Genomic DNA, 13,473 nt, shown 5'->3' with positions numbered 1-13,473 from the left:
CTCGATTGGCAGAGAGCTCTGAGCACCGCACCGGGGGTGGCGGGACACCACTGAGCAGAGGGAGGACTTAATCAGAACCAGCAGCACATATCACGGGCAGGATGCATCCCACCCCCAGATTCAGTTTTCCAGTGATACCAAGTTACATGTCAGACATCTTAACTGAGAAATATGTGATACAAACCAATGCTGGAGAAAGGAATCCAAAATGACTCGGAAACTATTTTGGGGAAAGGAGAAGAAAACTTGCCCTATTTAAAACCAAGGCTGCAAATGTAGGGCAGCAGGGATGGTGGGTCACTCCACGTCCAGCAGTGCCTCCCGAATGGATCTGGAAAGTACTCCCAGGGCTGGCCACGGAGATGTGGGTGTGGGGTTGGCAGCAGGTGGGAGAACAAGCCCATTAATTAGCACGATGGGATGAGACGCCACCTTCCTCTTCCGGTGCAGAAATGGCAGGAGGAAACCTAAACTCACCATTTGCTCCGATTTTTCTGCTTTGTCCTTGATATCTTTGATTTTTCCAAAGAGTTGCTGAATAGCTTTCTGGGCCTCTTCAAGTGCCTAGAAGACGAGAAACAAGTGAAAAACAAGACATTATCAGTCCCTCCACCGTAATCAAGTGGAGCCTCAGAAGAAAATTACAGAAGCTCCCCTGATTCATTGCACTTGCGCTGACAGTCTTACCAGACCCAAACAGTAGAGACAGAGAGAGTCCAGTGTTTGGATACAGGCAAAAACTCAGGATTCTTGCCAAGCTGCATCATAACGTTTTAATTTAAAAACTAAACAACTTTCCTCTATCTCAGTGATTACTACACCTACTGATGATAATAAAGAGGACATGCTCGTGTGTGTGTGTGTCTGTATGTGCGTGTGTGTGTCTGGGTAGCAACCTTCAAAAGCCTGCAGAAAGACAGAGGTGGCTCTGAGTTGGGGGCGGGGGAAGCTCTGGATCTTGGGAGTTCTAGAAGATGATGCCTTCAAAAAAAATCACAACTGTGCCTGGGGACCCCAGAACTGTGGCAAATCTTAAAGACATGTATAGTACCCCACTTGGAAACCAATGAAATGAAGTTAGAAAGGGATTCTTTAAGCTAATGGTGACCCAAATGTTTCCACTGAAATAAAAACCTACAAAGACGGGCGCTACCCATTAAAAGCATTACAACCCACAGTAGCTTCTGCGAATTTGGAAGCAAGATTCAGGGAGTTGAGAGGGTGCAACACCGCACACACATAGAATGTGCATTCTCAGGAAAGATGCAGTGGCCAAAAGCAGCACTCACTCTTCACTTCATCAAATGCACTTTGTTTATTTTGGATTGAAGAGTGGCCTGTCCCAACTGGACCTCCTGAGCTCTTTACAAATGTAATAAGGCCAGTGTCACCATAGAGCTGTGTGTGGCCATCTTTGTCTGTGCGGAGGAAACAGCCAGCCCCCTGGAGAAGGACACCCTAACAGAGGAAAGACGAAGGTGAAGCTGAGACGCAGGGAGAAAGACAAAAGCCCTTAGACAGTTCTCTGAACCTCTGCCTCCAGTGGTACCCAGTGCAAGAGCTACCTCTGGACTACGAGCTAACACAATTTCTTCTCTGCTGAAAAACATCCTCCAAAAGCAAACCTAAGCCGCTTCCTCTGCACGAAATTCAACAAGGAAGGACTGTAGCTCCCTTTCCTCCCCAGGTAATCTGGGCTGCCCACTTCTTCTGGTACCGGGACTCCTTTCTGGCTCTGGAGGTCCTCGTCCTGTGTGTGGCTCAGCCCCAAACAGAACTTTGTTTTGCTCTTTTCCCATCGCTGGGGTCTACAGGAGTTTCACACGTGGGGACAAGGACGCTGAGCTGCTGCACGTGACAATGTTACGGCTTCTGAGGTGAACATCTGGAAGCCCCTCTGCGAAGTTGCTCCTTTGGGCCATTTGCCGCCAAGTCTGAGGTGACACTACTCAAACAGGTGCTCGTCCCACCCCCTGGACAGGCAGGGAGAGGGCATCTGCCCGATCGCTTTACTTACAGCTACCAAGGCTTGTGAACAAAGGAGCTTTTAAACTTGTCATCTCTGCCGTCTGGACACAGGTATTTTAATCATCAGAAAGTCTGGTCTTAGAACAACAGATGGCATCACTATCAGAGCCAAAAACTTGTAACTTGGGACATTTTACCTGAAGAGTAGTAAACAATCAAAAGTGCTGATGGAATGGAACTGGGGCTCACTGAGCAGCCCCTCTCAACCCCATTCCAGCCCAAGAGGATGCCTCACTCAGCAACTGCTTCCTCTTGGCTTCCTACCATCCTGCCTTTCTCAATCCCAGATCCAGCAGGCCTGAAACAGTGGTGGCAAAGTGAGAAATTCCTGTACTTTCCAGCCGGAAGGCAGGAGTCTGAGGCCTGCCTCTGCTGTCACACACCAGCCATACGGCCTCTCTGAGTATCAGTTTCCTCGCCTGCAAAGTGCTGACAGGGGCACCTACTTCCAGTGCTGTTGGGGAGATTCAATTCCCTAATAGGTGTAAAGAGCTACACAGACATTAAGTTTATTTCTGAGCAAATGCACGCATGCACACACGGGTATGCACACACAAATGCCCTGTTCTTCCTCTCACTCGCTGCCTCTAGGCCAGGCTCCCTGATACGTCCTATCCTTAGCTACTCCCTGAGCGAATCCACGCCCACCCACACCACCTCCCCACCCTCCTAGGAATTCTCTTCCTCGTTTCTAATACTCGCCTCCTCAAAACCAGGATACGAGACTCAGTTGAGCACTGCTGACTGCCATCCGCCCCACCTTAGATTTCATAAGGTTATGACAAACTAAAATCAAGTCCTGGCCAAATTAAAATGAGAAAGAGGAATAAATGATCAAATGTCCATTTACAACCAAAGGAGCGAACCTTTAAAATAAAACGCTCAACACACCTATTGATCGCACGCAAACCTTTGTTGTCTCCCGTGGCCATATCTTCTCCATCCTCCTCCCCGACTTCCCGTCCCTCCCAACACCCTCTCCCACAAATGTAAGTGCAGCAAACAGCAGAGTCAATTCCGTCATTGTCTGGGTGTCCATGGTCCTTTACATATACTTAACGATTGTAATGATTTTTTTGTGGGTCTGGATTTTGGTTGGACCAAGACATTCCAGAAGGCAGGAATCTGTCTCGTTCACTGTGACTCCCTGACACCTGGGACAGTGTCCAGAGTAACATAGGAAGTGCTCAATACGTGTTTATTAAGTTGCAATTTAAAACCAGTCAATCCTGGTGTCCACACACACTCCACCTCTGCCCTCGGAGACAGTCAGGCAACACATTGGCCATGGTAATTAGGGCTGTGTCAGCACTTCAATTGCAGACTTTCTTTCAAGCAACACAATTTAGTGTTGCAATCCTCACACACTGAAAAAAATTACTGGGTCATTAACTCAGGACAAAGATGTTAATTAGCCATGCCATCAAATTATAAAGTTGTTGCTAGAGTAATAAATTATTGTAAACCATTGTTTTTTATATATGTATTTTTTCAGATGAACTTCATCTACCTCAGACGACCTACATATATTCTTTTCTCTCTCCATTTAAGAAAGGCACTTTTCAATGAGTGTCTATTAATAATCTATATTTTTAGATTCTTTTAGACACTTGACTTTTTTTAAACATTGGATTACAGTTTTTCCTTTTGCAACAATTTAAAATCTCTTTTTTTTCCTTTTGGCCACCTCCCTCAGGAACTAGAACCAATTTCAATATCCATTTCATTCAATCAACAAATACCACACTGGAGATGTAGGGATGAAAAAACATAATTCCTGTTCTCAAGGAGCTTACAATCTAGGAAAGGAAAGAGGCTACTGAATACGAAAAAGCCGCATTACTGAGTGTTGAGGGAGCCCAGAGAGACCATCACCAATACTGGCTTTTCTGTTTGTTTGCTTGGTAGTAGGAGAGAGAAGGGACGGAGGTCCAAGAAGCCCCCTGAAGGTCACAACTTCGTAACTTACTTGGGCCAGAGCATTTTTACACAACAGCAGTAAGAGGGCGTGTACTAAATGCATTTGATCTGAGCCAAAAGGCCGACAAGTGGGAAGAGTAGCAGGCACCAAATAAAAGACTATTTTTCAAAGCCATACTCCACCATAAACAAACTCCCACTTTCCAGCAACATAGATCTGCACTGTCCAGTGACGTGACTGAAGACTATCTATATCCAAACTGTTATTCTGAATTCCTGCGCCAACTGGAGTCCCATCTACATTAGTCAACATTTCATTAACTCAGTCCTTCAATCATTCAATAAATATCTTCCACATACCAGGCATTATTCTAAGCGCTGGGAATCCAATGGTAGACAGATGGACATGGTCTTTCTCCCTGTCCTCAAGGAACCTACTTTGAGAGGTGGCAGATGGGAAGAGATATTGGCAAAACAACTAAAGAAAGAAAGAAGAAAACGTCAGAGTGTGACAGGCATGATGGAGGAATTAAGCAGAGTGAGGAGAGTGAGGGAAACGGTGGTCACAGGACTCCTGAGAAAGAGCACATGACTCAGGACCTGCAGGATGAGGAAGAGTCGGGCTTTACAGATCTAGGGGAAGAGATTCCAAGCAGAGAGAACAGCAAATACAAGACCTTGATACAGAAAATACTTGGGTGGTCTGGAGACCAAACAGTCAGGCAGCGGATGGCAGGATGGTATTGGAGCGAGAGGTGTTAGTAACTTGGGGAAGGAGGGCCTCAAGGGCCACACAAAAAGCCTGGGACTTGCTCTAAGTGCAATGAGAAGCCACTGAAGGGCTTTAAATGGGGGGCTAGCAAATATGTGAAAGACTGCCCTAGCCACTCTGTGACAAGAGGGCCGCACAGAGGAGAGAAAGCCCTGTTAGGAAGCTGCTGCAGTGTCGTGGTGAGGAAGGCAGGGGTCTAGACCAGGTGGCCAGTGGTGACGGAAGAAGTGGAGCGATGTGGGATTTATATGAAGATATAATCTGCAGGACTCACTGATGGACTGGATGTGGATAACGAGGGAAAGCAAATAATCAAGGGTTACCCTTAGGTCGTGGTTTGAAAAGCCAATGAATTATCCCATTAGCTAAGTCAGAGAAGACAGGAGCAGGGACAGGCTTGAAGCAAGAGTCCCCATTTCCGCACGTGAAAGGCGCAGAGTCTATTCGATATCCAGTGGAGATACCAGGTTGGACATATGAGTCTGGAGCTTGGAAGAGAGGTGCAGACTAGAGATGAAAATTTAGACATCATCAGTTTATAGATGATATTTAAGTCTGTAGGACTAGAAGTCACCTATCAAGAGAGCACAGACAGAAGAGAAATGGCCCAGTGTTTCAGAGTCTAGAGGAAAAAAGGAGGGAAGAAAGATGCAAGAGAAAAGCCACCAGTGACAAGAGAAAAAACCAAGGACTATGGTGTCACAGAAGCCAAACAAAAGTGTTGGGAGGCAGAGGAAAAGACTGATTATGTCTTATGTTGTTGAAAATTCACATTACAATTAGGACGGGGGCTGCTACTGAACTGGACACCAGGGAGGTCACTGATGACCTTGACAAGAGCAGTTTCAGTGGAGTCAAGGGAATGGAAGAGGACAGTGACGAGGGGACGAAGTGGGGACAGTGTGTATGAGACAGGGGCCAGCACACGATGGCCTGAGGGCCAAATCAAGCCTGCCGCCTGTTTCTGTAACTAACGTTGGCTTGGGACACGCCAATCCCATTCGTTTAGGTATTGTCTGTGGCTACTTTCACCGTTCGACAGCAGGGATAGGAAGCTGTAAGAGACCACATGGCATGTAAAATCTAAAATATTTACTCTCTGATCCTTAACAGAAAAAGTTTGCTGACTCCTGGCATACACTAGTTTTTTAAGAAATTCTTGCTATGAGAAGATGAGAGAGAAAACAAAAGAGAAGAAACTGGGAGGTGGAAGGTGGGGGTGTAACGGGACAATTACAGAAGAGTAGGACTTTTTTATAATGCTCTCCAATTGTTTACTATGTGAGTATCAGCTCTCTAACAGAGCTGTAAGCATCCTTTAGAGTGCAGACCAAGGACGTGAATGGCATCCTTACACCCTCAGCTCAGGCGATCGTCCATTCCAGTTGCCAGTTATGACAACTGTCCCAGTATAATCACCAACAGCTCCTTCTCACTCTCAAAAGTGACTCTGGTGATAAATCATACCGTCACCTCAACTACAGCATCTAACCAAAGCTGGAGCACAGCTGGAACTTGACAAATGTTTGCCAAAAGATTAAAAAGCATCGTGGGGCCCCTCTCAGGAGAGGAGCAGTGCCAAGACCACCAGCCTGAAGGAGACGTGCTGATGCTGCGGCTTTCCCTAACTTCACACACAATGGGAAGCACCGGTTCAAAAACACAGCATCACACTTTCTGTAACTGTTACCTAGTTGGCTAATAGGGAGTCTAATGCCCAGGATGCTGCTGGGGGTGAGTAAACCCACTGGAACCTTCTAAAAAAATGTTGGGTCATGATGTGAGAAAGCACTACAGAGGCGCCTGCCCACAACTGCCCACCGGAAAGCACTGGCCTTCTGGGGGCACAGCTTGCATGAAATTCTCTGATATTGTTGGTCCTGTCATGTTGAAATGATGTGCTGATGGGATTATAGGCACCGTCTTCCAGATAAACACCCTCGGACACATGATATTCAGCTAAGAAAGGCAAAAGAGCCAAGTTCTATACTTAGACCTGAGGTCTGAAGAAGTTTCCATGATTCCTTCTCAGAAAAAGGTTTCTACCCCTATTTCTCTCTGGTTCTCAATCTGGCATCCGACCAGAACTGTCTCTACTCAAGGTACCACTTTCTTCTTTCAGCAAACAAGTTAGACTCACACAATCTTACATTTCACAGTCTCAAAGAAAGATAAACTGTCTGCCAGATTTTTTTTTTAGGCTGGAATACTTTTGCTTGTTATAACCACATACTGAAGTCAAGGAAATTTAATATAATTCATTTTCCAGAGTCAAAAAGGTTTGCATTCACTCCATCAAGCAAGTCTGTTCTCTAAAGGCACCCTAATATTTGATATCTAATCTCTAATAATCAATTACACAGGAAGGAGTGTTTTGTATTTGAAAAATCGTTAAGACCTACAAAAGGTTAAGATTTTATTTTTAAATAACACTCAAATACTTTTACTTCCTAGCTAATCAGAAAACGTGTTGAAAGAAAGATTCTGGCACTGTCCCTTGACACTCTTTAAAATAAAACGTGGCTACTTTTCCATTCCAAGCTGCATGTGGATTAAAAACAGAACTAATCACCCAAAAATGTCTGCTTTCAATCCACCCTTCCCACAGTGTCTGAACTGAGCACTGGAGCTTGGCTACAGCCTGCATTCGAGGCTGTTAGTAGGAAGCAGTTACTGTGGTGGTCCTCCTCAGTAAGTCAAATTCTGCAATCGGGAGATGCGAAGTGACCCACTGAGCTGGCCTGGAAGATGCAGCAGAACCAGTTCCGCTATCTCTGTATTTTTGTGCATCATTAACTATAACCATTACTTTAAATTTTCCTTGGCTCCAGAAGCTGACTTTGAACAGGCTTCCAGAGCCACGCTAGGTCGTGTGCACCGAAGATAAGCAGCATGGAACCCGGCACCGACCCCACTGCTTTCTTCCTCTTTCATCTTTTTTCTTTTTTCAGAACTGTTGTCTGCCACCTGTGTAGACAGAGGGGCTCTGAGCCAATGGAAATGCCTTGAGAAATTAACATCTCCTCTAGCTCTTAGATGCATCTAGTTCTGCAGTTTGCTCTGTGAGATATTATCCTGGGAATCCAGAGGCAACCTAGAAGAGATTTAAAACGGAGATTCCATTTGCTGCCCCTACAGGAAGGAGGAAAAGGCTACTTATTTTCAGGAGAACTGATACGCCTTTATGTTCTTTGGAAAAAATAAGGTGCTAATATTCAAGGTTAATGGGAAGAAAGTCTTATTTTCCCACTATTATGCTATCATTTCTGTTGTCCAACTTTATACCTGTCTGCTGGTCCCTTTCTTTTGTTTGGAAAGGCAATGCACCATATTAGTAAAAAGCAGGGGGTTTTTGAACCAGCAGACTGGACTTCAAATGGTGGCCTTGCCACTTCCTGTGTGATCTCTGTCAAACTACTTAACCTCGAGGAGGCACGGATGCATCATTTCTAGAGCAGGAACAACAGTCCCGACCTAAAGACTTGTTCTTAGGAAGGAATATCGGGCTTAGTAGTGAACACCTTCGGTACTGTTTACCCAGTACTCTTCCTTCCTCCAGGGAACCTTCCTCTCACTGTGTTCTGAGTCCACTGTCCCAGAGGCAGGCCAGGCCCGAGCTGGGGCTTTTCTGTGACTTTCCAGAATGAATTAGGAAAGAAAGTTCACCTCTCTCTGGTGGTGGCAGCCCAGGACGTGAAGTCAGGTTAGACAGTAGCTGGTCTCTGGGTAGAGATGATCAAGCCAACACCGGGAGACAGACAGACACAGAAATATTCAGAAACCTTTATATTCCAAGGCCGGCTCCCGTAGTTAGAGAAGCCCAGAAGGGACACTACTTTTTCACAGACTTATTGTTCAACTTCTCCTTCAAAACAAGAGAAGAGTCTTCTGAAGACTCTCCCTTTAGCCAAAGCCAGTTTGAACTGGGATTTTGTCTTCTACAGCTAAGAGAATCCTGATGGAGGACTCAGCTCATAATAGGGGCTCACTAAATGGTAGTTATTAATATTATCCCCAGATCTCCCAGATGGAGTGTGATGTTTCAGATGAGACCATCCCTCTAAGAACCAAAGGTTGTCGACGCACATTGTAGAGCTTTGCAAGCTGGTTATGTTCAACATGTGCAGGCAAACACAAAAGAATGGTTCCTGGGTTCTTCAAATCATGTTGAAAATGAGCCGTTCTCCAGGAAAAAAAAAGTTTCAGTCTTTTATCCTTTCAATAAAAAGTGCGTGCCTCCTGTATGTGCTAAGCTAGATACTGAGAGAAAAACATCGCAAGATGGGGATATGCCTTTAAAGAGCTTGTTAGGGATATGTAAGAAATAGAAATAGCTGAGATGTGAATGATAGAAAGAGGTATGAATGCCAGAATCAACTGAAAAGCAAGGAACTCGGCAAAAACATTGCTGAGGGCTACCACATCTGATGAGCCCTAAACAGAGGGCCCTGGGACATCCATTAAAGGCAGACACCTAAGGGTAAGTAGCCTCATTTATCGAATGTCCCTTCTTTTGATACTGCTGGCCAGCCAGGCACCACTGAGAGCTGTTGCTATGGAAACAAGACATCCCAGCAGGAGGAGAGGTGCTTTAAGGAATCTCAGCAATAATAACAATGCAGCCCATTCCCCACGATGGTGCCAAACAGCAGCAGAGGCTACAGGACTCTCACCGCCATGGACGGCTGCATGTGAACAGCAGCATGCTTCCCTGTGTCCTCGAACACCCCAGGTACTGTCTAGGTCTGGTGGCCCTGGTTAGACACCAGGCAGGCACCCATCAGATGCGAATCACTGGTGCTAACACTAATTCTGCCACAGTCCTTTCAGAAACCTTGAGTATAAAGAGCCTTTATTTAAAGCACAGATTTCTCTCCAAGTTTGTGAACCAAAAGAATGTGAAGGGCAAAAGGAGTAATTTTCGCCTTGTTAAAAATGCTCTGTTCCACCTAAGTTACTTTAATTTATGATTTCTGTGAATCACAACCACTGAAAACGCGAACCAAAGAGTTCATTTTTACTGTTTTTAGGAAACAAGCCAGAAGTTAAAATCATAAGACATGACGGGGACACAACTCCAGCGGTGCCCAAACAAGACGAAACATTTACATTTTCAAGTCCTGCTTGTATGTTATTGTCCATAACTTAAAAGTCTGTTCGCCCTGAAATAGTGGGGAGTGGTGAATGCATTCGTGCATGGCTTCCTTTGATGAAGCGGAACCCTGGGATGAGCGTGTGTGAAGCAACAACTCCAAATGGAGCTGGAGAAGGAAAGGTTAAAGCAAGAGTCTCAGTTGCTTTTGCTGAATAAAAGGGACAGAAATTCAATACTTTAGAAAATGGGGCACATTTAAAGGAACAATCTACCCAAGCTTAACAAAGGACTACTTCCCACAGCCAGGACTTTTCAGCTGCCAAGTTAAATTTGAATCCCCCATATCTTACTATTAGTTCTTTTTTTTTTTTTGGAAAGGGTGGTAGTTAGGTTTATTTGTTTGTTTGTTTGTTTATTTAAATGGAGGTATTGGGGGTTGAACCCAGGTCCCCCTGCATGCTAAGCATGTTCTCCACCACTGAGCTATGCCCTCCCTCCCCTCCTTTTCTTTTTCTTAAAATTTTTTTGAAATTTTGGGGCTAACTAGGTTTGTTTGTTTGTTTGTTTGTTTGTTTGTTTATTTAAATGAAGGTATTGGGGGTTGAACCCAGGACCTCATGCATGCTAAGCATACACTCTTACCACTGAGCTATGCCCTCCCCACCCCTTTCTTTTTCTTAAAATTAAAAAAAATTTTTTTGGAGAAATGTTTTGGGATAATTAGATTGACCGATTGACTGATATTTAATGGAGGTACTGGGGATTGAACCCAGAACCTTATGCATCTTACTATTACTTCTAAATGTAGTTACTTAGTAACAGTCATCTATATCACAGGTCCTCATTCAAGTCTTCACTTGGGGTTGATAACAGGATGTTCCTTCAGTTGGTTTTTAGAGGAAACTTATGTACCAAAGCCCTTTAGGCTATGGCCTGCCTTGGGGTTTCATCTGAGTAACTTTCCCTCCCTGTTGCACTCTTCTTCAGGACTGCTTCCTGGGCGTTCAGGACCACAGGTGTGCAGTGAACACAGTTTTCTCCTTCCCTCAGTCCAGTTTCTTCTCCGCTAGCTGGTTAATGAGGTCACAGTCATCATCAGCACTTGGATTCCCTTATGAACCAGTTAACTTTTCAGATTCCACAGTGAGGAAAAAAAGAAGAAAAAAAGGCTCCCAAATGTGTTTTTACAGTTTGTCACTGTTTAAGAAGAGAATTTGGTACACACAAGCACGGACAGATCTGAAAATCTGGACCCGTGATTAACTCACTGGGTATGATTTTGAGCATGTCATAGAACGTATCTGAGCCTGTTTCTTCATCTATAAAATGGGGAGAATGACGTCTATATCTAATTCACATCTTTGTGAGGATGAAGTGATCTATGCAACAATATTTTGTAGAATGAAAGATAAGCATACTTGTATTGTAATAAAACATTAGCATTATAGATAAAGACAAATAACCCAAAAGATACCTTCTGCCATACAACTCAAAATGTGTCTTTGCTTACAGTGACTCATCAAGAAAGGCATTAGTCTTCTGAAGTATGTTTTTCATTTTAGAGATCTGGATAACTACAGAGCTGACGAAGGTACTGGAACCTGACCACAAGATGCTAATCCAGTCACCAAAATCTCTAAATATCATAATTTCCAAGTAGTCGATTAAAAAAAAGTAGTATAGCACTTGGCTTAGCATAAATGATATTACTGTGTGAATCATAGTTGGCTATCTGTCCCTACTGCTCTCATGTGACTGAGAACGAGAAAAGTTCAGAAATATGACAAGAAAATAGGTGTGACTAATCAGGTCAGAGATGGGATAAAGACCCCTCAATTCATCTCTTTTGTTTTACAAAAGATGGTACTTGGATCATCAGATTTACCTGTCAGTAAGTTTATCTCTAGAAGAAACGTTCCCCTTCTAGTTGGGGGCCATTATTAGAGTAGCACTCATGTGGTTAACCTAACATGCATATTCTAGGTACCACATACAACCCCTAGAGGTGAACACAGCATCTGTTCAGAGTCCACAAAAATCAGCAATCCCGGCACGGGATCCAATGCTATATGAATGACGATAAGTGTCTTGTATATTTTAGAGCTTTAATCTGGATGACTATAGAACAGCAGACTGAGACAGACCAAAAAGGCATTATCTGCAGTTTTGCAAAATTAATCTCCTTCCAGAGGAAACCTCGGCGTCCACATTAGAGCAAAAGAAATTTAATAGCTACATTACAGACTCCTGAAAATAGGGATTTATGAATGGAAATGTTGACAGAACCATCACAGCACTGAATTCATGCTGCTCTTAATTCTGTATTTCCATGGATGAAAGAGGGGAGAGGAAAAAGGAGGTCAAGTTCTAACACAAGGACAGAGTTTCAAATTCTCATCCACTGTTCAAACACACCTGAATGATTTCTTGTGTCAAGAATCTAAAACCCAGAAAGCTTCGCCCTGTCAGCAGTGATACTGCAATTTTTCTACTGTGCAACCTCAAACTAAGGATGGAATTTTCCTTCCACCACTAACTACGAGCAGTCAAAAGCCAGAGGAAGCTGGGTAACAGCCAGAGCAGTTTCAGTTGTGATGAATTGCATCTTCCTCTTTAGATGCTGAGGCGCGCATTTAAACTCGTGACTGCCCTTAACGTAGAAACAAACAGATGGCAAAAGTTATGCTTGACCTTTTTTCTTGGCTCCTGAAGAGTGCCAACTTATATGGAGATGGCTCAGAAGAATAAACTTCAGTGTTCCTTTTTGGCAATACTATTTTCCTAAAACCATTTTCAATAATCATGTTGCACACAAGTGGGGACTTCATGTGTTTCTAAGGCCAGGAAGGAAATAGTCCAATTGCTGGACATGCTAACCAGAAGAAATCATCACAGGGGTTTTCTTCTTTGGAGAGGGCAGCATCATTATTATTAGGTAGTGAACACAAAAACGTAAGACTATAGCTAATCCGAAATACATCATCTGTATAGGTTAAATGAAGACAAAATAGGAACGTATGCTTATCTGGAATAAAAAAATATTAAAGTTCAGAACAATATGGAAAAAATGTTTCCAAAGAGATTAAATGTTGAAATGATTAAAAATTACCATATGATCCAGTAATTCCACACTGAGGTATATACTGAAAGGAACTGAAAGCAGAGACTCAAATAGATATTTGTCAGTATTCGTTATAGCACTGTTCATGTGTCCATGAACACATGAATGGACAAAGTGTGGCACATATAATGGAATTTTATTCTGTTGTGAAATAGGAATGAAATTCTCGAGCATGAATGGAAAATTCCAAGTAAAAATACCAGAATTCAGCAATATATTAAAAGGACAATACACAATGACCCAGCAGGTATTTAAGGGGAGTTAATATTCAAAACAAAATAAAACAAAACTAATCACCAAAATTGAAAAATCATATGTTCATACAGTAGAAGATGCAAAGGCTTATGATAAAATTCATTATCTTTTTTCTGGCAAACAGGCTTAGTGAACCAAGATCATGAGGATAAGTCTTTAATACAGAATTTGGAAATAAGAGAATGTCACGCTTCGTGTCAGCTCTAGAACAGAAGGCTCTTTGCTTTGCTCACTGCATTATCCCCAATGCCTAGGATAGAGCTCAGAACAGAGAAAGCATTG

At 43.5% G+C, this 13,473-nt stretch overlaps 1 protein-coding gene across 4 annotated transcripts in view; it reads right to left on the bottom strand.

The window, feature by feature from the left end:
* Positions 1-13,473, bottom strand: part of VPS53 (VPS53 subunit of GARP complex) — a 127,528-nt gene that overhangs the window by 92,012 nt on the left and 22,043 nt on the right. For all 4 annotated transcript variants that reach the window (XM_074343195.1, XM_074343193.1, XM_074343194.1 and 1 more), the window contains exon 5: positions 478-564. In XM_074343195.1, the coding sequence (XP_074199296.1) occupies positions 478-480 (3 nt within the window). In that variant the 5' untranslated portion in view covers positions 481-564. The remainder of the gene's footprint in view (positions 1-477; positions 565-13,473) is intronic.

This window comes from Camelus bactrianus, chromosome 16, assembly GCF_048773025.1.
Source record: "Camelus bactrianus isolate YW-2024 breed Bactrian camel chromosome 16, ASM4877302v1, whole genome shotgun sequence".
In the NCBI taxonomy this organism is placed as follows: domain Eukaryota; kingdom Metazoa; phylum Chordata; class Mammalia; order Artiodactyla; family Camelidae; genus Camelus; species Camelus bactrianus.
Note: the sequence above shows the minus strand (reverse complement) of the source record. Positions and strands in the feature narration are given on the sequence as shown.